This window comes from Natator depressus, chromosome 6 (assembly GCF_965152275.1).
Source record: "Natator depressus isolate rNatDep1 chromosome 6, rNatDep2.hap1, whole genome shotgun sequence".
NCBI classification, from domain to species: Eukaryota; Metazoa; Chordata; order Testudines; family Cheloniidae; genus Natator; species Natator depressus.
Window position 1 is genome coordinate 112,159,753 of NC_134239.1, and position 27,932 is coordinate 112,187,684.

The 27,932-nt window shown below is 41.8% G+C and overlaps 2 protein-coding genes across 2 annotated transcripts in view; one reads left to right on the plus strand and one right to left on the minus strand.

The window, feature by feature from the left end:
• The first annotated feature begins 2,416 nt into the window (after positions 1-2,416).
• The window catches only part of TDRD9 (tudor domain containing 9), a 136,420-nt gene continuing 110,904 nt past the window's right edge, over positions 2,417-27,932 (plus strand). The window contains exons 1-2 of the mRNA XM_074956329.1: positions 2,417-2,655; positions 19,892-19,999. Of these exons, the coding sequence (XP_074812430.1) occupies positions 2,501-2,655; positions 19,892-19,999 (263 nt within the window). The 5' untranslated portion in view covers positions 2,417-2,500. The remainder of the gene's footprint in view (positions 2,656-19,891; positions 20,000-27,932) is intronic.
• On the minus strand, positions 5,887-9,667 carry RD3L (RD3 like). The gene is made up of 4 exons (XM_074956330.1): positions 9,573-9,667; positions 8,590-8,687; positions 7,649-7,954; positions 5,887-6,815 (listed from the first exon to the last, which is right to left on the minus strand). The coding sequence occupies exons 3-4, from the start codon at positions 7,945-7,947 to the stop codon at positions 6,518-6,520; spliced, it is 597 nt and encodes a 198-aa protein (XP_074812431.1). The 5' UTR covers positions 7,948-7,954; positions 8,590-8,687; positions 9,573-9,667; the 3' UTR covers positions 5,887-6,517.

The window sequence follows — 27,932 nt, forward strand, 5'->3', positions numbered from 1 at the left end:
TAAAGGACAGCAGCTAGAGCACTGCAAAACTGTAAGAAGAAAGGACAGAGTTTGCAAGGGACAGGTTCCACTGACCTATTTGCTAATAGTAAATAGGAGGCTCTTCCTGGCACATGTGTGGGGAGGGAGTGGGGAGAAGGGGAAAAGAAGGTGAGACTAATGTCATCTTTGAAGCAGAAATCATCTTTCTTTTTGTTGTTTGCTTACAGTGCCAAGCAAAATGTTGTCCTGGTCCATTACTAAAGCTCCAAAGCATGGTGCTACCACAAATAGGCAATATGTAAGCATTCATTTAAAAGGACATTTAACCCTTACTGCTGTGAAAAACTTCTGAATACACAGCAATGCAACGATGTCTTCCCTGAACTGTGGGGAGACAGCTCTATTTCATCTGTTACCTTTCCTGATATGAAGCAGAATGAAAAAAACTAGTGTTGTGTTTTCACAGCTGCTATTCAGAACCACGAAAAAGACTTCATACATTTCAAATGGCTTCTGCTTAGAACAAGGATTAGGAGTCAATGCAGACATATATACCTATCAAAGCAACAAGAGGCTCTGATATAAAAGGGAAAAAAAGAAAAATATATGGACAAAATGCTTTTTCTCCCACTAGCAACCAAATAAAGCACGGTGTATGACTTCAAATGTGTACTGCATTAACAATAGGCTAAAATGAAATCCCCACTAAATAAACACACTAAAAATCCCAGCACCCTTGAGCTACTGAGCCGGGGGGGGGGGGGGGCGGGTAAGATCCGGGCATCCTACAAGGTATTCGCCCATCTTTTACATCTGCTTCTGGCTACTAGGTGGCTGCTACAGCTGCCGAGTCCTGGCCTGTTCACTCGAGGAGTGCTTTGGGCTCTAAAGCATCTCTGCAGAGCAGGGAAGGCCTTTGCTAAGGACTCACCCAAGAGACCCACCTGCCATCCCGTCCACCCACCCTGGAGAAGGAGGAACGTGCATCACCACGAAGGGCCCCCGAGACTGTAGGCTGCGAGCAGCGTTAACTTGCTGCCCCCCCACCCCTGAGGGGCAGGACACACGCGACCGATCTCCACGCTCCCCCTCCCGCCGGCATTGCCAGGGCGCAGCCCCCGGACTTCTTCCCCAACGACTGTCCCGGGCCAGGCCGACTCCTCTCCTCTCTCCGTGGCCCGGCCTTCTTGGCAGCCGGGCCCGGCTCCGGCACGAATCCCCCGGGCCTACAGCGCCCGAGGAAGGCCGCAGCCGCGCTCGCTGCAGACCCGGAGGAACCCGCCCTCCCGAAGCTCCCTCAGCAGACCAACCGGGCCGAACCCACCTTGGTGCCGGTGACACAGGGGCCGTTGGCGAAGGTCACGGAACTGAACTGCTGCTACCGCCGCGCGGGCCGCTGGGAAAAGAACCGTCAATGAGAGGAGTGCCTAGAACGTCTCTGGCGGTGCCCCTCCCCCTAGACCAGAGAGAAGCGGGAGCGACAGGCACCCTAGTAGGCCCTGCCACCTCAGCTAAAGTGCGCTCTGCTCTCGCCCCAGCGCCCCCTGCCGGCAAGGGCCCCTCAGCGCCCTTCGCCCACAGCGCCCCCCCGCCATGCAGCCTGCTCAGTGACCTACCTCCCGCACGGCAATCTCTGCAAAGGAACCCGTGCTTCTCAACGCCCTGTCTTCTGTTGCGCCCCCTGCCGGGAGAAATCCGCTAAGCCCTCCGCCAATTGCCAAAAAGCCCGCTCGATGCCCTGCCGTCCCCACGGCACCCACTACTGCGGAAGAGCCCGCTCAGCGCCATGCCCGCCATTGCTCCCCCTTCTGACTAAGAGAGATTCCCCCTCCGGTGTAGGAAATAGCTCAGGGCCCTGCCCTTCCCCTATAGCCCTTTGCTGGGGGGAGGGAGCACGCCCAGCTGTTCCTTCAGTGCGACTTCAACCCAGCGCAATATCCCCCCTGCATTGCCCCGATGGAGAGGAACCCCAACAGCCCTTAGCCCCCTCCTGCGGGAGGGAGCACTGTACAACCTATGTCCTGCGCGGCCTTCCCCAGGCAGTCTGGGGGATGGCTTGTCTTCGGGCAGGAGTGGGATTTGCCAGGTGGGAGTCATACGGGTTATGGGGTGTGTGTAACCTATGGCGGTGGTTAGGGGGATTTGCTGACAGTGGCTGCTGGGATTCAGGGAGGGAGGGGGGCATTACCCTGGGATGGGGGAGAGGGTGCGGTTAGTGCCCTTCTAGGTGTGGGAGGGGAGGACGCTGTAGTGGGGGCTCATCCTTGGCACTGCAGGAAGGATTTGGAGGGACCAAAGCGATGTGAAGGGAACCTCGCTGAACGCAGCGCGGGAACCTGAGCAGCTCGCGTCCTCGCCGCGGCTGCGCAGTGTGAGCACGTGGCTGCAGGGGGTGGGGTCGGGGCTGGGCGGAGCCGGGCGAGCGCGCGGAGTGCACGTGCCGGCGCCCCGTGAGGTGTGGTCCGGCCAACTGTCGCGGGGAGCCTCTAGTCCTTTCCTTTGCGGTCGCGGCCCCGCCATGCTGCGGAATCTCACCCTCGAACAGATCAGTGACTGGTTCACTCTCGGCAAGACGGTCACCAACGTCGAGTTACTGGGCGGTGAGCCTCAGGCCGCCGTGCCTGCCCCCCGCCGCGGCTCTAGGCCCCCAGCGTGGGAGCCGCCCGCCGCCGGGTGAGTGTAGGAGCCGCCCGGGGACGGGACGGGAGCGGTGCTGTGGTTTGACCCCGCCGCCGGGCCGGGATTATTCCCCTGCCACGGATCTGGAGTGGCCCGGCCCCACTGCCGCGGCTCTTTCCTTGGGCGGAGAGGTGGTGGGGAGCGGCCTGGGGATCAGCGCCCGCCAATAGAAAACTTCCTCTGCGCTGGTACAGCAGACGGGGACCTCTGGCCCGCCTGGGGTTCCTGAGCAGGGAAGGGGAAGGGGAGGGCCTGGCCTCGCTGTGGGGCTTGAACTGGGTGTGAGCTACCACTTGGGCAAAACTATCATGAGCCAAGACAGGCACAGATTTGAGAAACGTAGCCATAGTGTGGGAGCTCAGGTAGAGTGAAGTTCTTGAGACCATTAATTACAAGAGTGAGGTTATCTTAGCACATTTTTTTTCCCAGAAGATGTTAGTTCTCCACAAGCCACAAGGTGGGTAGCAGGTTTGTTAGCACTAATAGAGTTTTTCAGCCATTCAGTATGCTCCTGTTTATCCAATACCGTGTTACTTGAGGTTATCCAAACCTCCTCCCTGTTGTCTGAATCCCTTCCTTTCCCCATATGTAGTTCATGTTGGGGGCGGGGGAGCATGGACTGTAGGGGGCAAAGAAGGGATTCAGATAACAGGGAGATTTGGGTAATAGAGTAGGTACCCCTGGCCAGGACTGTGAGGAGGAGGATGATGAGCCTGCCTCCCTAGCTGTGGGGGAAGCCAGCCAGCCTGCAACTGAATGGCTCCTGCAGCAGCACAGGGAGTCCTCTACAGCTCTGATGTCGTGGGAGTGAGTGAGCAGGGCTGTGACAGGCTTTCTGTGCTGCCACAGTGCTGGTCACACTCGATCCTTGAAGGCTCCAGGTTCAAGGAAGGCTGTGGATTTGGCAGGGCAGAGTCCTGGCTCGCGGTTGGTCTCTGCTTCTCCAGAACCGCAGCCTTTCCCCCACATTGTGCCTGCAATAATCGAGAGGGCAGGAGTGGCAGCAAAGGGAGCCCTCTGCAGCCTGCTGTTACAGGAGTGAATGAGCAGGGCCATGACAGTGGAGCTGCGGAAGGCTTGCTGCCACTCCTGTACTTATCCAAACTCCCAGTTACCTGAATAAAATCTCTGTCCCCCATGCTGTTCCAATAATTGGGAGTATACTATACTCATAAATCTTTGTGTCTAACGGTGAATACTGTGCTGTTGATCTCATATTGTTTGAGGCTAGCCTTCTTTGGAAGCCCATGTTAGTTATGTACTGCAGCAGAATGATGGTTTGACCACTAAGTGATAGATTTTTCAGCCTTGATACCCTGACCTAACATGGAAGTAGTTTTGAAACTCCTTTACCATTTTTAATTAGAAAATGGCAAAATCGAAAGATACCACTATTTAAGTGGACTCCCATAGCAAAGGTCTATTGCATGTGACCAAAATTTTCATCATATTAAAAAAAATTAGCTTTGTATTTTTTGAGCTACACCAGAGAATGTCAATTCTGGAATGCTTAGTATAGCATGTCCAAGTCCTGGAATTGTAAACATTCAATTACTTTTCACTTTCTCTTGCAGAGAGAGAGCTCAAAGTATAACTTCTTGGGCATTTGACAATGAAAAAAAAAAAGTCCATCAAAAGGCTTAGCAGGTTAATCCCCTCTCTTAGATCTCAGGAATCATAGGATATGCCCCTTTTGCTTCTTCCCACCAAAGTCTCCCTGTTCTCACACAGTCATCTCTCCCTGTGGAATTCCTGAGAATTGTAGGAAAGGAACTCTGCTTCTGCAGACCTGAGTGTTGCATGATGTTGAGGCTAGAATGAGTGATCAGGAGGGTGTTCACTCCCTTCCTTTGGACCTACTTGATATGCTCATTAGTTTCAGGAGGTTTTTTGTAGGGCTGCTGCCACTATGAGATGTAAGCTCATTGGGGACCCATCCCCCCTGCAGATATATTCACACAGCCTGTGGCAGTGAGTCTCAGAGCCTAGGTCGACAGACCTAAGCTTGTGCTGAGGTGCTAAAAACAGTTGTGTAAACCTTGCAGCTCAGTCTCTAAAGCCCAAGTGCAGCTGTTTTAGTGCTTTAACATGAGTCTGCATCTCTGACTTGCCTCTGGTTGTAGCCTAGATATACTCTCTGAGCCTTAGGATGCTTGTGAGGGTTCACTCTCGTTTCCCAGTGTTTGTCATAGACTCTCCAATGAGTTACTAAATATTCTAAAGCTCAGAAGGTATGGGGAGGCCTGTTCCTATGGGTGTGGAAAACTATTCCATGTCTAGAGTTATAGGCAGTTATAAGAGTATAAGCTCTTAGGAAAATGAGCTCTTGGTTAACTAAACTTTCAGAAAAAAAATTTTTTTTTTTAGACTGTCTTGCAAAGCACTAAATGAAGGCAGAAGATAGTGACCTTAATCGCATGAGTCTGTTTTCCAGTTAGTTTTTCGTACTTGGAATGTTCTTTCTATTTTCAAGCTTTTCAAAGTTGAGTGTTTTAAAAATTCTAATGTGTTCTTGTTTTGTCTCCTCAACCTTAACTTCATTGTAACCTTTATTTTTTAATCTGGAAATCTGTAAATGAATATTTCTCAAAGCTTCAGTTGTCCTTTCTCTACGTGTTGAGGAATTCTATTGAAGTGTCTTACTGGTATACTGTAGAAGGAGAATAAGCAGAGGAACTGTTTCTCCATAGTGCCTTTGTGAAAAGACACTTAGAATTGGAGCCAATTTTTCTTTTTTAATGGTGTGACAGACTAACAAAAGGAAAGAACATCTGGAGGAAGAAGCTTTTTGTGTAACAAAAGTGTGCAGAAATCTTCCTTCTGTGATGGTGGGAGTCAAATCTAGCCCTGTCACAATTGCAGCAAAAGTGGGTTTTTGCATCATGTTCATTGATTTTTCTGCTCTAATTGTGCCAGTTGAGGCCACAGTTACTACATGTCAGTTGAGTCTAATACAACTTTATTATGATCCCATATTGATGGCTTGGGGCGACAACTAAAATTGAGACTTTTATGTCTGTTTTTTTAAATTTCAAATGCTCAAGTAATGTATAACTTCTGGAACAAGTTTTCAGACTCATTCACCACTACAGAAAGCTGATTCTGTAAGATACCAAAATCACTGAAAGTTATTCCGCAGCCCTGATTAAGAATTAACTTTTTCCAAGAAAAGCAAGGAGATGAAGTAAAACCACTTTTATTTCAAAATAAAAAGGTATCTCTAAGTCTCTTCAACGAGCCACTAAAGCTAGTTAAATATCCAGATCGTTTCTCTTCATTTGAGGAGCTTTGCAGTATTGCAACATATGCAGAAAACAGTTCAGAAAACTAACCATAAGCAGTACAGACAATGTTATAACTTTTGATTATTTTCTCTTTACAAGTTCTTGTTGGACTTGTGAAATAGTTTTTATCATCAGAACTTCTCAGTTATATTGAATAAATCGATTACTGTTTTAAAGCATACCTCACACACTGTATATTGTTTCCTAAGAAGAATCTCAAAAAACTATGTAGATTACTGAACAGAAGGCCCTGCTAACATTTTGCACAGTGATCGGATTTTGAAATATGGAAAATGGCTATTGCTTGTTACAGTAGATGCTATAGGTACAGTACAAACAGGATAGTTTCAACATTTTTTGAAAGATCTACGGTTATATTTTTCATATCTTAAAAGGTGCCCTTAAACACAACATCCTTGGAATAGTAATGGTAAAAAGGCTAATACTATAATTAGGGATTTAAAATTCTGAGCTTGCAACAAAGGGGAGCATGCCATATTTCTTATTCCTATATGTTTTTACGTCTCTGAATTGGGATGATAAAAGGGAGCTCAGATAACTGAAGAAAAATTTTAACTTGATGGATAGTAATATGGAAGATTCCAGATTCGGTGAGAAAAAGTGGGAAACATGCTCTGTGTATTTTTGTCAACGTAACTTGAAACTGTGGGAATTTCATCTTTGTCCGATTTGTTAGAGCTGTAACCAGGCACTGTGAAATGTTCAGAGCAATTTGTATTCCATACATCTACCAGTTGGTCTTGTTGGTTTTCCTTCTCAGTTGTAGCTAGAAAATCTTTTAAAACTTGCTTGAATATGTAGACTATTTCCCATGGTAAGACATCATTTTCTGCCAAAACTTCACGAAATCTAGAAACAAAAAAAGAATTGAAATCTAATTTGTCAGTGCTGAAAACTATTCCAGAACACTTTTCCTCCTCTTCCTTTTTTTAGGGGAAAAAACTACTTTCTGGCCTCACTTGTTTCCTTTATTCCAAAAAAAGAAGAGAAAAATAAAAAAGCTCCTACAATGCATTTGGATGCAGTACAGCTGTTAAGATCGGTGGATACTGTTTTTTTTTTTTTTTTTTTTTTTTTTTTTGTATTAAGCTGTCTTGGTAAATTGATTTAAACTGACTTTGCCCTCAAGTATTTTTTGGGCTTTAAAGGGATCATAGGTTTGTTCTATTCTTCCCACTCAGCCCAGGAAACTATATAAAAATACATCATTTGGGGAATTTACATATAAAATATCACATAGAAAAAGTTAATTATTGATGTGTGTTTTAACTAAATGTTGGGACATGCTTAATTGCAATCCCTTTAAAATGTGAAGAGACTGGAGACTTGTATGTAAAATATTGTGTTAATACTCTAACTCAATTCTGTGGTCATCACGTAAATGGTGGGTGTCAGATGTCTAAGCATTATATATCTCTCTGGTGCTTTGAAGATCATGCAATAAAAATATAGAAGACCTTTAATCAGTGTACTGTCTTATGAAATTGAAGAGTTATTTCTAGAAAAGCTATAGGAAGCTATACAAGTAAGTCTTCATTTAAATTCCTAATCATTGTTACTTTGGGGAAAAAAACACAACCGAATTTTAACAACTTTGAATTGGAATGTTGAACAAGAATAAGGAGAACTTAATTGTTGCCTAGAAAGTGACAATTACAGTAACAAGAAAGAAAAATTGTTACCTGCTAAGAACAGTTCCAGTTTGGCAAGGTTGAATTTGTGAACAAAGGACTTCAAGCTGCCTTTGTTCAGTAGCTGGGATTGTGGCTTGAGGATTTTGGTAGTTCTTCAGCCAGTTGTAATCCACACCATTTTTCTGGGCTCTTTGTTCATTTTCAATCTCTTGTACTAATCTTTCACGCTCTTTCAGGTGCCATTTCAATTCCCTCAGCAGGGTCTTGGTCACTACTTCTGAGCCAGGATATTTGGCAGTTTTGTAGGAATCATTTTTTGACCATTTCATCCAACCAAAAAGTGGCATTTTTTAGCTATGAGAAGATTGAACATTATAGTGCTTTGTATGGTAAACTGTAGTGTTTGTTTTCCATGAAAAAGATTAATGGAAAATTCAGAATGCTTTTTGTGGTGCATTTGATATAGATGTGCATATGCTCAATGTTAAAATAGTTTTTTAATACACTTTGAGAAGTAACTGATCAAAGCCTCCAAACTCAAATTAAATCTGACATGTTACCATTTTTACAAAGATTGAAAGAGACTGTTGTAGCAGTTTATCTCTTTGGTAGTTTTATCTGCACCATTAAATCATACTAAAATTTACTAGACTTTGAAACTGAATTGTCATCCTTAGTAGAAAATATCATTTGATAAATTGTTACCCTGAAATGCTTTTAATATATGATGATCAAAATGATAAACTTTCAGTTAAAGGAATTCCTAAGCAGTTGTTCAATATTTAGAGATAGGTAGTGTGATTCTGCATTTGTCACTCTTTAAAATCCCATACCTGTATTTTATTTTAAATACATTTTTCTTATTTACTCATTAGCATCTGGAAAACTGTAATAGAAATAAAATTATATATTTTTGTGTTATAGGTCTAACTTTTAGTCACATTTATTACAAAACAGTACACTAACTTGGGTAAAATAACATACTGTACCTTTGATGCACTTGTTTGTGAACCAGTTGTTGCGGTTGAGTTTGCTTGAATTGAGATCTCTTCTTATTCTAGCATACTCTGTTTCTGGGCTGTAGCCACTATTGAAAGAAAAAGAGTTTTCCCAATTTACTCACTTAAACTGTGCTTGGAAGAATAACTATCTGGACTGAGCATGAGATTTCGATTCCTTCTGCTTTTAAGTTTAATTCATCTTGTAATGTAGAGAGAAATCCTGTTGACCTAGCATTGGCAACTAAGTACTTTCCACAGAGTCCATTAAGGTCTCCTACCTTTGAATTGAGTTCTGCCTATGGCAGCAATTTAAGAAAAGATGGCAGCGATTTCAGATGCTTTTTGCTAAATACATCCAAAGGTATTGTTGGTCGTCAGACGAATAACGATATCTGAAGCAACTACAGATGCGCTTCTAGCTAAAGTTAAGACTGTCGCATGATGTGATGATTGGCTGTGCATAGCTGTAGGTCAGAATTTGGTGCTGTATTTTTATACCTTTAGAGCGCAAAAAATAACTGTTCCTTTTATTGTCTGTCTAAACTTTCAGGTCACTTAGATGCTAAAGATTTTTCGTATTCTGTTAGTGTGGGGGAAATATATATGAGGCTGTTTCTTTACAGTTGTAAATGTGTAACAGTAATCATTTTCTGGTGAGATCTTGTGAAAGCTCTCTTAACTGAGCAGTGACAGTAAAAAGCAACTTACAAGGTAGTTGCTCAGAGATTTTTAGGCTATCATAATACTCTGTTTTCTGATGAATTTCATCTCATGGCATTAAAACTGTTTTTAGTTGTAGAGTTTAGCTGTTAGCATTTTTAATGATCATTTCAGATGTAGTTAAAGAAGCAACTTCGCACCACTACAGTACCCCATGGAAAATATATTAATCTAATTATAATGAATAAAGGGTTAGAACAATGGCGTAAATTAAACTCAGACTGAAGTAAAAACAGGATTTTAAGTCTTACCATAGACTTTTTTTCTCCCTTAACTGAATGTGAATCTCTTGTTCTTTTTTCTTGTTGATTATATTGAAAATATCCACTTCAAGTTTCATTTTCAGGGATGATATTGTGCATGCTAAAGGTCGCTGAAGCAGCCATTTTCCGTTCCAGTTATCAGGTCTGTTCCTATTAATCTAAACAGCAGGCATGATATATAAAATGCCTTCTGTTCTTCTCTCTGTATTGTTTGTTTGAGTGACTCTCTCTTCTGCTGTAAGTATTGTTCTCTCCTGCTTTTACCTCTCCACTGTTTTGTTGAACTGTTGGAGGAACAGGGATTGTGTAAATCTGTTCCAAATGTCATGCAACATAAAGGATGACGTGTATGGCTGTTATTAAAGCTGATACTACTTAAACATTGGAAAAATTCAGATGTCAGTATTAATCATCTTCAACTGGAAGGTTTTCACATTGCATTGTATATGGTACTATGAAAAAGGAAAAGAGCTGGGCTTATAATGACAGAACTGTCGTCACAAATTTTCAGTTGAAATTAAAATGTTTCCTGCCACCTCTCTTCCAGTACAGTTAGTGTGTCACCACTTTTTTTTTCGAAAAGTATATCAAATTGTATTGTATCAGAAAATAAACTGTTGTACAATACCCGGACAATATAAACTTTAAAAAGCAAGAAGGTGAATACTGGAAGATACATGACTTTAAAACCACAGTGAGCAGCAGTCTTTAAAGATATTGTATCTACAATGCTTTGCTTGTTACCTTAATGTATTTTGTGGGGATATAAATTGAAAATGTTCTTTAACATTGCATTGGCACAAAACAGTGAAACTCAGCATCCATACTATATATGCCTTCATATAAACTTCAAATCCCTATTCAGTGAGGAATTAGGGATGATTCAAAGCAGATCAATAGTTAATCTAGTCTGATATCCAGTGGCCAATCCTGAATGCTTCCTCGGGAGGCATAATTCCTCCCACTTACTACAGTACCATTAGGTGGACATTTGTGCTTGGCCTCAGCTGGTAAATTGGCTTATACCCTGAAGTATTAAGGAATTTTATCCTAATTAGTAAATTACAGAATAAATTCTTATTAAAAATGTTTGCCTCAGTGATATCCTTCACCTAGTTCCATAGTTAAATTACACATGGCACAAAGTATTTCCTTCTTAACATTAAATTTGTGGCCATTTAATTGTGAGTGCTCGCTGGTTCTTATCTTATTGGCAATAGATGCATCTAACTGGCTTTTTCGAGATCATTATGTTAGCAATCTGTACTATCTCTCCTCACTCTTGTTTTTCCTTCCTCACTTAGTGGACCTAGGGAAAAATTTTCAAAAGCACTTAAATCACACTTTCAAAAGTGATTTAGGCACTTAGGCGCATAGATATCATTGACTTTAAGACTTAGGAGCCTAAGTCACTTCTGGAAATGGGACTTAAGTGCTTCTGAAAATTTTACCCTTAGTCCTTTAACCCCCTTCTCTTCACCCATTCCTGAATCAGTACATTTTAACCATTTTCATTATCCTTCTCTGAATCTTTCTTGGTCATTTTTAAGATACAATGACCAAAACTGTGTATAATACTTAGGTGAAACCATACCATCAGTTAGGAAAAATATACAGAATTTTATCATCTCTTGCTCAATACGGCACAATTTATTTTGGTGCTGCAGATTGAGCAGGTGCCTTCAATTAGTTTTCCACAATATTTTAGCTCTTTCCTGAGATAAACTCATCAGTGTATAGAAAAATCTCAAATTGTAGTCTTACCTTGAAGTAAGTAGTAAAGTAGTCTTACCTTACTTTTCTCTAGCTTCATCTGCCCATTGTGTTGCCCAGTTATCTAGTTTGCTTAGGTTCTTCAGGAATTGATCACAATCCTTCCTATAAATTTACTAATTTAAGTTCTATAATCAAATTGTTACCCCACCATTCACCCCCTTTTCTAGATCACAGTAAATGTATGGAAAACTATTTCTAGTATTCTACTTGGGGTGCCCCACTGTTATACATGTGGTGAATTGGTTATGTACTTATCCATTCCTACTTCTTCATTTTAATTAATAATAGCCCTTTCTGAACTTCAGTAGTAGCTCCTCCTGTTACGCAGATTAGGCCAGAAGGTAGCCAGTCACCTTTTGGACTCAGTAGCCTTCTCTCCCATCTCCATTTCCTAGACTTCCTCTTGATTTGTTTAGCCGGGCAACTGTGTGATTGTTTGCTCGCTCGCTCGCAGCAAGAAGTGCAAGTGCCAGAGTGAACTACTTTTTTGAATCTCTTCAAGCAATTTTGATGAGATCCTTCATTATGAATGTGTTGATCAGAATTGGTCCCAGTACAGACCCCGGGGGCCATCACTATTTACCTCTCTCCATTCTGAAAACTGACCATTTATTCCTACCCTTTGTCTCCTGTCTTTTAACCACTTACTGATCCATGAGAGGACCTTCCGTCTTATCCCATGACTGCTTACTTTGCTTAAGAGCCTTTGGTGAGGGACTGTATTAAAGGCTTTTTAAAAGTCCAAGTATGCTATATCCACTGGATCACCCTTATCAACATGCTTGTTGACCCCCACAGAAAATTCTAGTAGATTGTTGAGGCATGATTTCCCTTTTCAAAATCCATGTTGCCTCTTACCCCAACAAATCATGTTCATCTGTGTGTCTGATAATTCTGTTCTTTGCTATAGTTTCAACCAATTCGCCTGGTACTGAAGTTAGGCTTACCGGCCTGTAATTGCCAGGATTGGCTCTTGAGCCTTTTTGAAAAATTGGCATCACATTAGCTATCCTCCTGTCATCTGGTACAGAAGCTGATTTAAATTATAGGTTATATACCGCAGTTAGTAGTTCTGCAATTTCACATTTGAGTTCCTTCAGAACTCTTGGGTGAATGCCATCTAGTCCTGGTGACTTATTACTATTTAATTGACCAGTTTGTTCCAAAACCTTCTCTTAATGACACCTCAGTCTCGGACAGTTGCTCAGGTTTGGGAATCTCCCTCACATCCTCAGCCTTGAAGACTGATTCAAAGAATTCATTTAGTTTCTCTGCAATGGTCTTATTGTCCTTGAGTACTCTTTTAGCGTTTTAATTGTCCAGTGGCCCCATTGATTGCTTAGCAGGCTTCCTGCTTCTGGTGTACTTAATTTTTTTTTTTTTTTTTTTTTTTGCTGTTACTTTTTGAGTCTTTGGCTAGCTGTTCTTCAAATTCTTTTTTGGCCTTCCTAATTATATTTTTACACCTCACTTGCCAGAGTTTATGCTCCTTTCTATTTTCCTCAATAGGATTTTACTTCCAATTTTTAAAGGATGCGTTTTTGCCTCTAACCACTTCTTTTACTTTGGTGGCACTTTTTTGGTCCTCTGTGTTTTTTTTTAATTTGAGGTATACATTTGAGTCTCAATTATAGTGTCTGCAGTGTTGGTAATGGACGCTTCAGTATTATAATCCAAGGCCTCTAGACGCTAACCTTCATGTAGCTGTTTTGGAATTTAGCACAGTCTGCCAGGCCTACAAAGTTAGCATTCCTTTCCAGGGCTTGATTTAGGCTGAGTTACACTTAACTTAGAAGTCTGCTACTTTGTTCTCTAGGATCATTTTTTGTTTTATGAAAGTTTCTTGGCTTTATGCTTGTGAAGAAGACCTTGTAAAGATGAACAGTGTGTACCCGCTATATAGATGTCTGCAGAGAGTCCGAAACGATAGCTTGAGGGGGGAAACTGCCCTGTGCATCTCTATGATGGATTAATTTGTATGGTGAGTTACAGTAATTTAAATGTAAACATTTCAATGATTTCACCTATTAAAGCATGTAAGAAAGGAGAGGGACAATTATGGTATGAAGGGTTACACAACTTGCTGGGACAGCTCATTTTAGTATCCTGAGTGAGTAGTTCATGAGCGAATACTGTTACTCTTCCAAATTGTCTTGTGGAACCAAAAGACCAGAGGAGAAAAGATGGAGCCGAGAGATCACAAAGGAGAAGCCAATTCCACATAGCTCAGCAGGGTATCCCAAGATTCCGCTGATCACAAAGGTCATCCTTCCCTCCCAAACCTCTTTAAGTAGCAGGGGTGTTGTCTGCTATTGTGGTGAGTGTGTGGCTTTCTCCTTGGAGTTAGTGGCTGCTACTCTTTCTTTTGCTGTAGAGTTGGCAGGATACAGAAGGTCTCAAAGAACTATTGTTATAGTAAAAAGCTGTTATTTTTCAGACACTGAAACTAAATTGTTTTGTCTGAAACCAAAAGTTTTCTTTTCCATTCTTCAAAATATAAATATTGTGGTGGGGTTGGGTTTTTGGTGCTTAGACTTCAACTGAAACGTGTAGTTGTGCCAATGGACTTTTTTTTGACTTGTAACTTCCTAAGAGGAGGAAAGTTGAGTAACTAGCATGAGAAACATCTGTGCAGTCATTTAATATTTTTAAATATAAAGCTTTTTATTTTGAGAAAATGGTATGTCTTTTAAATTTTGAAAAATCCATTGTTACAGAGCCTTAGGGAGTTAAGAGCATAAAACTCATTGACTCTTAAAAATCCTTACCTTAGTTCAGCTTTTATATTGTGTAACTCAATGTTTGACGGCTACACTGCCCTAATTCAGAACAGTAATATTTCCACTAGTGGCTTCCTGTTGTAGTGCTACCGTTTTCAGTTTTTTTATTTAGAATGTAAATATAAAGCCCTGAAGCTGAATTTCTAAAATCATTCTGCATGCCTTATAGGATTGAGTATTAGGACTTTTGACTGGCTGTACATTTTCTTTTAAGTTAGCATATCTTTGTAGTTAAGATTACAAACTCAAAGTATTGAATATCAACTGCCAGTAAAAGGAAAGACACTTTTATTGTGACCTTCAGCAAACCCTAGTTGAAGGTTATTCGCTGTTATAGCAAATGTTCAGTTATGTAAAGTGTCACATTATTTTAGCTTCAGAAAAGAGGCCATGAAACAGTCTACTGTGTGTATTATACTAAAATTTTAAAGTAGTAGTACTGCTCCCTATACAACAATTCCTTTGCAGCTTTAGGTTTCTATCCTTTTTTCCTGAGGTTTGTGTGAAGAGGAGAAAAGAGGAAGCTATGCTACTGGGAGAGAAGCGGGACAGCATTCTTGTATTGGATAGCAACAACTTAGTTCAGACCATTTCTTTTTTGACCTAGAAAGTGAATCACATCAGTTTTTAAGTATAACTCTTAGTCCCATACTAACAGCAGTGTTCTGGTGAATGAAATATGGAAATTAAAGTGGGAAAAATAAATGTATCAGAAACATGACAGTTAAGTGTTTTTTGTAAACCTCATCCAAGAACACTTTGTTTGTGATCGTTCACTAACTATTTTGATTAAGTTTATTCATTCTATCCAATTTAAGGTGCATTCACATCTTTTTTAAGGTGAAATTAATGGCAAATCCAAGACTGGAACAGTTGCAGATTGTTTGTTTGTTTTTTTTCCTTCTCCACAAACAGAGTTGTATTAAGTGGAAAATTACAGTCTCTTGCTTCTTCCTCAGAAAGTATCTTCCTCCTTAAAAGAACACATCCTTAACAATTTTTGCTTGCCATTACGTTTAACGTTCTCTTCATAGGTCAAGCACTTGTTGGGGGAATCAGTTATTTTTCAGGGAACATCATTATGTATACATCTTTGTATTTAACAATTTTTAAAATACTAGCACCTAAAACGCACTATATTCAGTGTATATAAATATTTTAGTATGTTTCATTAAACAAGACATTTTCCTTTAGTTGGGCCTGGCATGTTAATGCAATAGTGGCTGAGCTTTGTCATTTTTTCCATTGTGAAAACTGTTCAAAAAAGTCTATTTTGTCTGATATTTCAAAAGAGTGTTCTAATTTAAAATTTACTGAGTGATTTCCTTTTGTTATGTTTGCCTGGTTGACCTATTGGAGGTCATTTTATAGCTTCAAGTAAAGAAAGACCTTTCTCTTGCTGAATTTATTTAAAGCAAGACGCCCTCAGTGCACTGAGAGCATTTACAGCTGAATGTGCCAACAATTTCTCGTGTTAAACTGTGTTTCCCTTCTAGTAATTCTCTTGAAATGACAGTTGTATTTTGTTCATTTGACATTAATTTTTTTATATTGTTTGGATTTATAATACTACCACAAAGGTGTCTGTTCCAAACACGTGCCAATAAGTTATTTAAAAACAATTGAAAACAGTGAAAAAAGTAAAATCAGTACCAGCCCTGCAAAAATAACAGTAGTTAAATCATATAGCAAAAGGTAAATGAGGAAAAGTATCCCACCTTCTGTAAATATTTCCCCTTAAACATCACCCAGGTGCCTTCATAGAGTACATCTTGCCAGCCAGACTTCTCTTTGGTTACGTCTACCTGCTGTTAGACCCCTGCAGTAGGCCCCTGACGCAGGCTCATGGGGCCCAGAATAAGGAGCTGTTTAATTGTGGGGTAGATGTTTAGGCTCCATGTGCAGCTAGAGCTCTGGGAACTTCCCACCCCACAGGGTCCTAGGGCCAAGGTTTCAGCCTGAATCTGAACATCTACAATGCAGTTGAACAGCCCAAGCCAGCTGGCACGGAGCAGCTGCAGGTATCTAATTACAGTGTAGACATACCCTTTGAGGCCAAGGAAGCTCCAGCTCGGGCTCATCCACTGATCTAAAGTATTTCTAAAAATAGGCAGGTCACACGCTATTTAGGGCTTCATTGGTATATACTAACATGTTATGTTCCAACAGACAGCCATGACAGATCATATTGCATTTGTATTATAGGTGAGGGCATTAGTATTCCCTGTAATTAAGGTTGCTTAACACTTCCTATGTAAGGCACTGTTTTCAATTGCGTATAACTAAGGCTACGATTGTGTCACAGAGGTCATGGAATCCATGACTTCCATTGACCTCCGTGACATTTTTTCCCCCGGGGCTGGAACTCCCAGCCAGCACCCCTGCAACTCCCCGCCCTGGTGGGGGAACCCCCTGCAGCTGCCTGGGTGAGGGGTCCCACTGTCCTGCTTGATTGTTTGGGCCAAGGAAATGTATAGACTAGATGATCGTATAACAAAGTGTTTCTGTGAGAACGTCATTGGAATATGGTTTGAACTAACAATGGACTGAGATTAGCAATGGGCTAAACAGAAGTAGCAGCGGGTGCAGAGTGCTTGCAGTAGTATCTAATTGCCAGAACATAGTTTTGATTTATGGGTTTGTAGTGGTGGGCTGGGGTAGACAAGAAACTGAAATGATAGACCGGGAAGGGAGCAGAATGACTGAAACTGATGACAGACTAATTATTTTGTAGTCCAAGCAAGCAAACAGCCATTATTAGAAAGGAATTATCACTAAAACTTTTTTTGCTGTGTAGATTTTGATGTATCACTCCAACAATAAGCCAAATTGTTCACTTTTAATTATTCAAACTTTTAAATTCTTTACTGTACATCTGCTGCTCTTGTTTCGGAGGGGATCCATAAGGCTGCTTGTTCATGCACGGGCTGAAATTGTGGAAAAGCAACATCACTTGCCCCATAACCTCAGCCGTGCAGAACACAATGCCATCCACAGCCTCAGAAACAACTCTGACATCATAATCAAAAAGGCTGACAAAGGAGGTGCTGTTGTCATCATGAATAGGTCGGAATATGAACAAGAGGCTGCTCGGCAGCTCTCCAACACCACTTTCTACAAGCCATTACCCTCTGATCCCACTGAGGGTTACCAAAAGAAACTACAGCATTTGCTCAAGAAACTCCCTGAAAAAGCACAAGAACAAATCCGCACAGACACACCCCTGGAGCCCTGACCTGGGGGTACTCTATCTGCTACCCAAGATCCATAAACCTGGAAATTCTGGATGCCCAATCTTCTCAGGCATTGGCACCCTGACAGCAGGATTGTCTGGCTATGTAGACTCCCTCCTCAGGCCCTACGCTACCAGCACTCCCAGCTATCTTCGAGACACCACTGACTTCCTGAGGAAACTACAATCCATCGGTGATCTTCCTGAAAACACCATCCTGGCCACTATGGATGTAGAAGCCCTCTACACCAACATTCCATACAAAGATGGACTACAAGCCGTCAGGAACAGTATCCCCGATAATGTCATGGCAAACCTGGTGGCTGAACTTTGTGACTTTGTCCTCACCCATAACTATTTCACATTTGGGGACAATGTATACCTTCAACTCAGCGGCACTGCTATGGGTACCCGCATGGCCCCACAGTATGCCAACATTTTTATGGCTGACTTAGAACAACGCTTCCTCAGTCTCGTCCCCTAATGCCCCTACTCTACTTGCGCTACATTGATGACACCTTCATCATCTGGACTCATGGAAAAGAAGCCCTTGAGGAATTCCACCATGATTTCAACAATTTCCATCCCACCATCAACCTCAGCCCGGACCAGTCCACACAAGAGATCTACTTCTTGGACACTACAGTGCTAATAAGCGATGGTCACATAAACACCACCCTATATCAGAAACCTACTGACCGCTTTTCCTACCTACATGCCTCCAGCTTTCATCCAGACCACACCACACGATCCATTGTCTACAGCCAAGCTCTACGATACAGCCACACATTTGCTCCAACCCCTCAGACAGAGACAAACACCTACAAGATCTCTATCAAGCGTTCTTACAACTACAGTACCCACCTGCTGAAGTGAAGAAACAGATTGACAGAGCCAGAAGAGTACCCAGAAGTCACCTACTACAGGACAGGCCCAACAAAGAAAGTAACAGAATGCCACTAGCCATCACGTTCAGCCCCCAACTAAAACCTTTCCAACGCATCCTGAAGGACGACGCATAACTCTCACAGATCTTGGGAGACAGGCCAGTCCTTGCTTACAGACAGCCCCCCAACCTGAAGCAAATACTCACCAGCAGCCACACAACAGAACCACTAACCCAGGAATCTATCCTTGCAAGAAAGCCTGTTGCCAACTGTGTCCACATATCTATTCAGGGGACACCATCATGGGGCCTAATCACATCAGCCACACTATCAGCGGCTCGTTCACCTGCACATCTACCAATGTGATATGTGCCAGCAATGCCCCTCTGCTATGTACATTGGCCAAACTGGACAGTCTCTATGTAAAAGAATAAATGGACACAAATCAGAGGGAGAACACTTCAATCTCTTTGGTCACTCAATTACAAACCTAAAAGTGGCAATACTTCAACCAAAAAAACAGTCAAAAACAGACTCCAACAAGAGACTGCTGAATTGGAATTAATTTGCAAACTGGATACAATTAACTTAGGCTTGAATAGAGACTGGGAGTGGATGGGTCATTACACAGAGTGAAACTATTTCCCCATGTTTGTTCCCCCCCCACTGTTCCTCACACGTTCTTGTCAACTGCTGGAAATGGCCACCTTGATTATCACTACAAAAGGTGTGTCCCGTCCCCCCCGCGCTTTCCTGCTGGTAATATCTCACCTTAAGTGATCACTCTCGTTACAGTGTGTATGGTAACACCCATGGTTTCATGTTCTCTATGTATATAAATCTCCCCACTGTATTTTCCAGTGAATGCATCCGATGAACTGAGCTGTAGCTCACAAAAGCTTATGCTAAAATAAATTTGTTAGTCTATAAGGTGCCACAAGTACTCCTTTTCTTCTTGTTCATATTGTTTGCTATGTGTTATATAGAACAGAATACTTTATGAATTGGCAGGATGTAGAAGGTATATTCCTGATTCTTAGACATAACTAATATAACTTTTAGGATTTCAAGTGAGGCCATTGATCTAATGCTCGTTAATAGTGTTGTTCTACCTTCTCCCTGCAAAAACAAAACAACCCTCCCACCCTTTTTTTAATCTCAAGGATAACAAACTTCCTTAAGGCTGCAAATATGATCATATTTTCTCATGTTACTATTCTACCTCCAGAGAATCATGCAAGATGGATATTAAAAAAGAATTATAGTGTTCTGTTTAATCCTTTCTTGGCAGAATTATCTGGGCTTTTTGTCCAAAAGAAATCTTAATTTCTATTTTGATGGGAAAATTAGGACTAAATGGTCAGCCCTCCTCCCCCACCATTATTGGTCACTCGGGGGTCTGGAATTCAGAACGTAAAGATGTTCAGAAAATGTGGTGCCATAACCAGGATAGCATCTAAGTACCAGGGACAACATTGCTGCCTGGATGGTGCATTCTGTAGGGTAGATCCTGCCATGGCATGATGTGGAGGCCCTGAAGTTATTGAGTAACCCTGTTATCCCCAGAGATTTGTTTACCCTTTTCCTTGAGGCTAGAAAGCATACATTAACTTGTTTTCATTCCTTTTTCAGGGTACATAACAAAGAGAACGCTGGAGCTGAATATATTGAAAAGTACAGAAAACTGGAGGCGCAAGAATTGGACAAATGTGACAGCGTTCACTTTGGACCAGGTGAACAATGAATGCTCTTTGCCCACTCCTGATCCTAATGTTAAAAAAAAACACAAGAGCTTAAACTATGGGGTCTGTTTTGGCATATTATGTCTGCATTTGTTGTATTTTGTTTAAGGATGGACTGGTATTAACAAGTGAACAGTTGACTTGTGTGTATAAGTGGGTTGTATGCAGATGCAAGTGCACAGATGCAGTGCGCTTTAAGGTTATATATATTTAATTTAGGATTGCAATATATGCGTATATTTGTGTGAGACGGTTTTTCCATGTATACTTAAAGAGATGGTTTGTGGTAATATTTTGGGCCTAGTAAGCCCCCAATTGTAAGTCCAACTGTTGGAAAGTGGACTAAATATAAAATATTCCAATCACCTGTAACAAATGTTGATGGAAAAAACTACAAATGGAAGATGGACTGAATTAGTCCAAATAAAAAGGCCTACTGATATAACTCGAGCACTGTGTTGAGATGTCATGCCTGGTAAAGAAAAGGAGTGTGGGACTGGAAACTAATGGCTCAAAGTTGGTGGGTTGTAAATTAAGCCTAATTGGTAGATAAAATGAGAGAATGGGCTCTTGTCCCTATCACTTTCCTTTGTGGCTTTTTTTGGGGAGAGACTCAAGTAGGCTGGCTGGGAGACTGGTGGACTGGAAAGGGTGATCTTCACCATAATGGCTGCCACTTCCACTGTGGCCTGGGACCTTGGGATTCACCATCAGACCGTTGGGCCTTCTCTAACCTGAGCCTGAGGGATGTACAGGCCAGAGAGAGGGACCCAGATGACATTGCCACCTCCACTGGCTTTGGCTAAATCCTGAACACTGCCTGGAATGTGAGACTTTGTTCACCCCCTGCCATGCTTCCCTCACCCACCGTATTTCTTCTTTTGTATCTTTTTGCTATCTCTTTTTAAATTAAAGAGTCTGGCATAGCCAGACAAGACTGTATCCTTTGCAACACTGGTGAAAGCCTCATGACCAAAGAAGCAGCTAAAGCAATCCCCTAAATAGCCCTGATACTGGTAAAAATTTGCCAGGTTTTAGTGTGGTTGATGAGACTGTTTGCTGGGCTGTGTTTCTCTAGCAGTGAGGTTGCAAATAGGAATCGGCACCAGAGACAAAAGCTGCATTTTCTATCTTTGCTGTTCTTTGCTCTTCCCTTTTATGTGTTGTTTTTTTTTTTTCCCCTAGGAAGCATGGTCTGGAGCTGTTAAAGTCCAGTCCTCTCAACTGACTTTTCTTCTTCCACTCTGCCCCCCAAAAGGACAGTTATTACCCTCTTTAATAATATCGGAAAAACTGTCCAACAAGGATTTTTTTCCTTTTGAAAACTCTATAGCTAAAGTGAAAATGAATAAGGAATATTGTTAAAATGAAAGTCTTAATTAATACTTACATTTCAAATACTGTGTTTCCTTTTTCTGTATCTTTAATAAAAGTTTTTTAAAAATGTAATGGTATGCTTGCCATAGGACTAAGCATGTCGAGGTCTCTGTGCTCAAAACCTTAACCAGGACTGTTTAGAATTGTACAATGACTGCGTCTCATTAGTACCTTTGACTTGCTTGGCTCATTTAATCAATCAAAATTAACACAGTGGGGCGTCTTACAAGTTACTAATATCGAAATTAACTCTTTATTCTGTATTGTTCCAGTTACCAATCCAATTGATTGTTGTTGTTTCTCTTGGCCTCTTTTCCTGCACTGCTGTCATCCACTTCAGTTTATTTCTATGTATGTGTGTCTCCCCCTTCAAAATGCCCTTAGTAGAGGGAAATTTGACTGCACCACTTTCCCAGCAGTTCTGATAGGAGTGTGAACTGACTAGGATGTCAAGATAGCTCAGCTTCAAACAGTTACCATGCTACTTAACCTCAGAATAAGTTAATGTAGGACAGCCCTTTTTTTGATAAAGATACAGTGTATGCCCTAGTCTTCTCATCTCTTTCAGTGACTAGGTGAGAGGGCATCAAGTTGGCCCCAGTATGTGAAGTTTCATAAAAGAAATGAGCTAAATAGTCCTTTAATTGCAGAATGCCTAGTTATGCCATTATATATTAATAGTCATTATAGACAAATATTTGTCATTTGTACACCTTTTCCCTTGCTAACACAAGAGTTCTACCTAAAGTATATTTTCTAGTGCTTTCACCAATTTATTTTTAAAAGAGATCGGTGCTTGCAATACTTTTCATGAAAGAAATAGGAAGTTTATATATTCCAGCTGAGAAATCTTGACTGATATTCTGCCTGCTAAATTTCTTTTCCTAATATTCTTCCATTTCTTCTATTTCTGTTTTCTTGGTCTGCCCTAAAACTTCTCCTTCATGTTTATACCCTCAATATACTATAAATAGTTACATCCCTCCTTTAACTTGTCACTTACTGAAACAGCATTTATTATCCCACTGAATATAAATAAAAACGCAGAATAGCGTATGGATGCTCTCCAGTTATTTCTCTCTTGTCTTTTCGTACTGTTCCACTTTGTCATGGTGTAGGAGCTCAGTTCATGCAGATTCCTGTGTTGCAGTCAATCTCTTCTGATCAGTGTTCTGCCCGCAGCTGTATGGTATAAATTGCGGGGAAACTAAGCAGACTGGATAGTGATGGGACTAGAAGACGGCCTGTGGCATTCTGCGACAAAGTGGCAAAAACCTAGCAAGACTTTCTGTATAACAAAACATTCAAGACATTTGAAATATATGGCTGCCACCACTTCTTCCAAATAAGCAGATTCAAGATTCCTATGGCTGGATACTGTTAAAAGGGAAAACAGCATCTGAGTTTGAGAAATGTGAGGTTAATACCTCAATCATAAATGTTTTTTTTTTAAAGGCCAAACAAAGCACCTATCTTAAAATAAATTTTACGGATAGTAAAATGTTAACGACTGCAGATTATAGGAGGGCTAAGGCTCAGTTATAATTAACAGTTGTTTTTGTGGCACTTGTTTTACTTGATTTAGGGATATGGGAATCATCCTAGTGAATTAGACTGATGGTCCATTTAGTTCAGCATAGTGATCCAGAGGGAAGGTCCATGAAACCTATAGCAAAGATATAGTTTAAGTACCTTGTTAAATCAGTGTAACACAGCTTTAAGTTCCCCTCTGAGGACTTTATTTTGGATGTAATACAATGTCCAAGTAAAAAGATCAACTCCGTAATATTATAGTCTCAGCATGATCACAAAAAAAGGTTTTGTACAAATGCCATCATTAAATGCCTTTCAGGACATCAGCCTTATTCCAGCCCCTCAAGATCATAGAGCCCAAACTTGAAACCTCATTCTGCTCCTTACAGCACTATCCAGATTGAACCCTAGCAGAAGGTGGTGTTATAGTTCCTATCTATTATAGAGCTCTTCCCAATGTAACTCAAATAAAAAACCTCATCTGATTGGAAACTCGGAATTTTCTCTAATGAGATCTGATATTGTACTTTAATTCAGACAGGTAAACCTCACAACTGTCATAGTATTCATTCCCTAAGTAAATTCAAGAAATATTTTTCCATCAGTTAAGCATCAAAGTTAAGTCCTTAGGAGCACTGAAAATGTTTAGGCAGAGCAGTCATGTCTCCTGTATTCTGAGCTGCTGCCCACTGGCTGTTAATACAGAAGATTCACCAAATTCTGCATATTTGTTGTCCATTCTTAGCCAGTATTAACCTCTACCAAAGAAAGAAAATTTCTCCAAACTCCAGTGCCCAAGTAAAGTTGAGGAGATACTAGAGTGTACTGATAGCACCACCTTTTATTACGGTTGCCCAATACTTCACATTATAAGACCTGATTTTCAGTTGCTTATACCTTTTGCCAAACTCTAACCGTTTGAGCTGAAATTTTCAGACAGGTGTCTGCCTCAGCCTGAAGTACTTTTTGTTTGTTTGTTTTGTTAAATTTCAGCCAAAATATTTCAGTTTCCAAGAACAAGGCTCGGGAAATACACAGTGTGTTGCCCAATTTTTTTAAAAAATCTGACAACCTCTTTTTATAAATGCTTAAGTAACCCCATGTTCTTGGAGGAGGGACTTTGTGTCACGGATGTGCCTTTGACCAGTCCCTTTAAAATCTGGACAAATTTGGTCAAGTTATAAGTCTTTGAAAAATTGCTGTTGACACATAGTCAGTAGAGACTTGCTAGAGCTTAATAATTAAAACCTCAGAAGATTTCATCCTCGCTGTCTCTCACTGCTCCTAGTGCTGACCAGGCTGCATGTGTTCCATCCACATAGACCAATTGACTTAAAGTGGCTAAGAAGGACTTTTCCTTCAATGGCTGCTCTGAGCTGTTTTGGATCAGGGTGGGGCCAGGCACTGGAACTGAGAGCATAGAGCCTGTCTCTCTCTCGTTGTCTGTGTGCCCTCCCCTCACCTTCCCCCCCCCCCCCCCCCGCCCCGCCCCGCTTGCACCCATGCAGCATGGAAGTGGAAGCTATCTGATTCCAAGGCAGAAGGAACTAAGAAAGATGGAAAGAGGTAGATTGGGACAAGGAATCTGGTGAGATTCGGACTGGAGGGTGCGGGGGAGAGAAATTGTGACTGAGAATTGGGGAGGGGGTGGGGCCTGGGACTAGAATCTGATGAGGGAAATGGTGGGGATGGGACTGGAAGCCAGTTGGCTGGGGAGTGGAAGCATTGGGATAGGATGAGCGAGACTGTCTGGAAAGGAAAATGACTTGGAACAGATGGTGTGGGAAATGGGGATTTGGGAGAGAAGAGACTAATTTGTCATGGTTATGGGGTGCCGAGGGAGAACTGGGGAGCTCTGGAAAAAGAAACTGGGACAAGGACCTGCGGGGGCTGATATTGAATAAGGAATCAGGGACAGGACACAGGAAGCCAGTTGGAATGGGAGGAGACAGATTGGATGACGAGCTGGGACTGTCTGGGGAAGGGAAGGGGAGAGATGTGGAGATGGGGATGACTGGGAGAGTGAGTCTGGAGGGTGAATATGAGATTTGTTGGAGCCGAGGGCTGTGACTAGAAGCTTGAGTAGGGAAGACTGGGTAGGCAAGAAGACTGAGACAGGAGCAGGTTGGAGGCAGTGGTGTCAAAGGGATTGAGATTGGGGGAATGAGCAGAAGTCTGAGCCCACTAGGGCAGAGGTTCTCAACCTTTTTTCTTTCTGAGGCTCCTCCAACATGCTATAAAAACTCCATGGCCCACCTGTGCCACAATCATAGGCGCCAACTCCGTGGGTGCTCTGGGGCTGGAGCACCCATGGGGAAAAATTAGGTGGGTGCTGTGCACCCACCGGCAGCTCCCCACTCCGCCCCAGCTCAACTCTGCCTCCTCCCCTGAGCGTGCCACCGTGTCCTTCTTCTCCCCCCGCCCCCCCTCCCAGTGCTTGCCTGCGAAACAGCTGTTTCATGTGGCAAATCCTGGGAGGGAGGGGAGAGGAGGAGGAACACAGCGCTCTTGGGGAAGAGGCGGGGCAGGGCTTTGGGGAGGGGTCCAATAGGAGCGGGGAGGGGCCTTTGGCCACAATAACTAGTTTTCTGCATATAAAAGCCAGGGCTGGTGTTAGGGGGTAGCAAGCATGGCAGTTGCCTGGGGCCCCATGCCACAGGGCCCCCCACAAAGCTACATTGCTCAGGCTTCAGCTTTAGCCCTGGGTGGTGGGGCTCAGAGACCTGAGCTTCAGCCCAATGGGGCTTCGGCTTTCTGCCCTGGGCCCCAGTGAGTCTAATGCTGGCCCTGCTTGGAGGCCCCCCTGAAACCTGCTCGAGGCCCCTTAAGGGGCCCCAGACCCCTGGTTGAGAACTACTGCACTAGGGCACACACCCTTCCAGGGCAAGGAATGGAATCCAAGTTTCCTAATTCTCAACATTCCTCTTCTGTCAGCAATCTGTGAAACCCATTTCGCAAGTTGTCAGCTTCTTCTGGTGCTGATGCACAGAGAGGATGACAACCTACTATTAAAAAGAAAAGAAGTACTTGTGGCACGTTAGAGACTAACAAATTTATTAGAGCATAAGCTTTCGTGAGTTACAGCTCACTTCATCGGATGCATGCAGTGGAAAATATTGTGGGGAGATTTATATACACAAAGAACATGAAACAATGGGTGTTACCATACACACTGTAACGAGAGTGACAATGACTTGTTTATACTGCTCTATATATTGCACACTAAAATGTAAGTACAACATTTATATTCCAGTTGATTTATTTTATAATTATATGGTAAAGACGAGAAAGTAAGCAATTTTTCAGTAATAGTGTGCTGTCTCACTTTTTTGTATGTTTATCTGATTTTGTAAGCAAGTAGTTTAAGTGAGGTGAAACTTGGGCGTACGCAAGATAAATCATACTTCTGAAAGGGGTATGATAGTCTGGAAAGGTTGAGAACTACTGATTTAAAGGTTCCAGCCTGCTGATAAACCATGTGGATGTTAGTGTGGTGCCACCTGGTGGATTTTTCTATCCTTTTCAGTTTACTCTGTTAAAAATCTAGGAAATTAAACGTGCAAAGCTATTATGAAAGAACATTATTAAGTTTGGAAAGGCAAGCATTTTAAAAGTTAAATGTTAGAATGAGGGTTGCCTGTGCAATCTTAATTCTGCCCCCTTGAGAGTATGCGTTATAATACAGTCTGTTAATTTTGTGGTCCCATGCTATCATAATGAATCATAAGGTTTCACAGGCAACCTTAATTCTGGAATTTTCCAACTGCTGAATTTATTGACTTTGGAACCTTTTTAAAACTTTTTTGTTCGTAATTTATATATGCTCTAACTTATTCTGGATGTCCACCTTTAAAGGATAATCCTGTTTTATACCCTGGAAATACTGCCATTAAAATCCTATTGTAAGGGATGTATGGACCTTAGCACAAAGAAGAATAGAGAAATTTATGAGTTTGTACCTGAAAGTTTCCTATCTTCAAATCAGAGTCTAGAAATCTGGCCCATCCCAGAGACAGTGGATCCTACAGACTGGAGAAGGGACTTTACATCCAAGGATTTGGGTTTATTATCGTTATGAGATTTCCCATATTCTGCAGTAGGAGAAATTATTGTGCTTTTCCCTCAAAGTGTATTTAATGCTCTCTGTGATTTAGGAAAGTAGACTTGAATTGTCTTGGCTATAGAAGTTACCTCAATTGGAAGGAAATTCTTTGGGTGGGTTATTCCCTGGCTGCCAATGACTGACTGGTCTGCTTCTGCAAGTAGCTAAAGTGTGTAAATTGATCTGTGGACCTTATGACTTGAAGAAGGGAAACTTGATACATTTTCCTGTTGTGTGTAATCATTAAGAAATTTGAAATGTTATCCCTCAAGATTAAATTGATCTTCCTGTTGCTCAATATATATGTGTAGTCTTATGGTTATTAAAGCCATTACTAGTATTGGCTCTGGCTATATTGAAGATCTGTTTGTTGAGATTGGGGTTAGCACAGTTATCTGTCAATACTGCACCTACCACATATAACAGGGATTCTCAAACTGGGGGTCGGGACCCCTCAGGGGGTCACAAGGTTACTACATGGGGGGGGGTTGCGAGCTGTCCGCCTTCACCCCAAACCCCGTTTTGCCTCCAGCATTTATAATGGTGTTAAATATATTTAAAAAGTGTTTTTAATTTATAAGGGGGGTTGCACTCAGAGGCTTGCTGTGTGAAAGGGGTCACCAATACAAAAGTTTGAGAACCACTGACTTATAAGGATTCTGCCATTGTGTCTAAATTTGCAATATATTATGCATTTGCTATGTTAAGCCCTAGAGTGTAGAACTCATGCCATCTTTTTCCATCCCTTCCCACTCTTAAAGAGTACCATAAAGCTTCTTTTAAAAACTTGTCCTTAAAGCTACCACCACATCTATATTTATTACCTTTTCCTTTAATTCCCTTCTTTACTTTTGGAATTGGACTTTCGTGCTTGTGTCCTTTATATTTTTAACAGGGTGCTGTTGTTTTGTTTTTCAGT

Excerpts from the sequence above, each read along its gene's own strand:
- RD3L (XM_074956330.1), bottom strand. The coding sequence starts at position 7,947 with ATGCCACTTTTTGGTTGGATGAAATGGTCAAAAAATGATTCCTACAAA. Across the intron at positions 6,816-7,648 it reads ACTGGAACTGTTCTTAGCAG|ATTTCGTGAAGTTTTGGCAG; the intron begins GTAACAATTTTT and ends TTTTGTTTCTAG.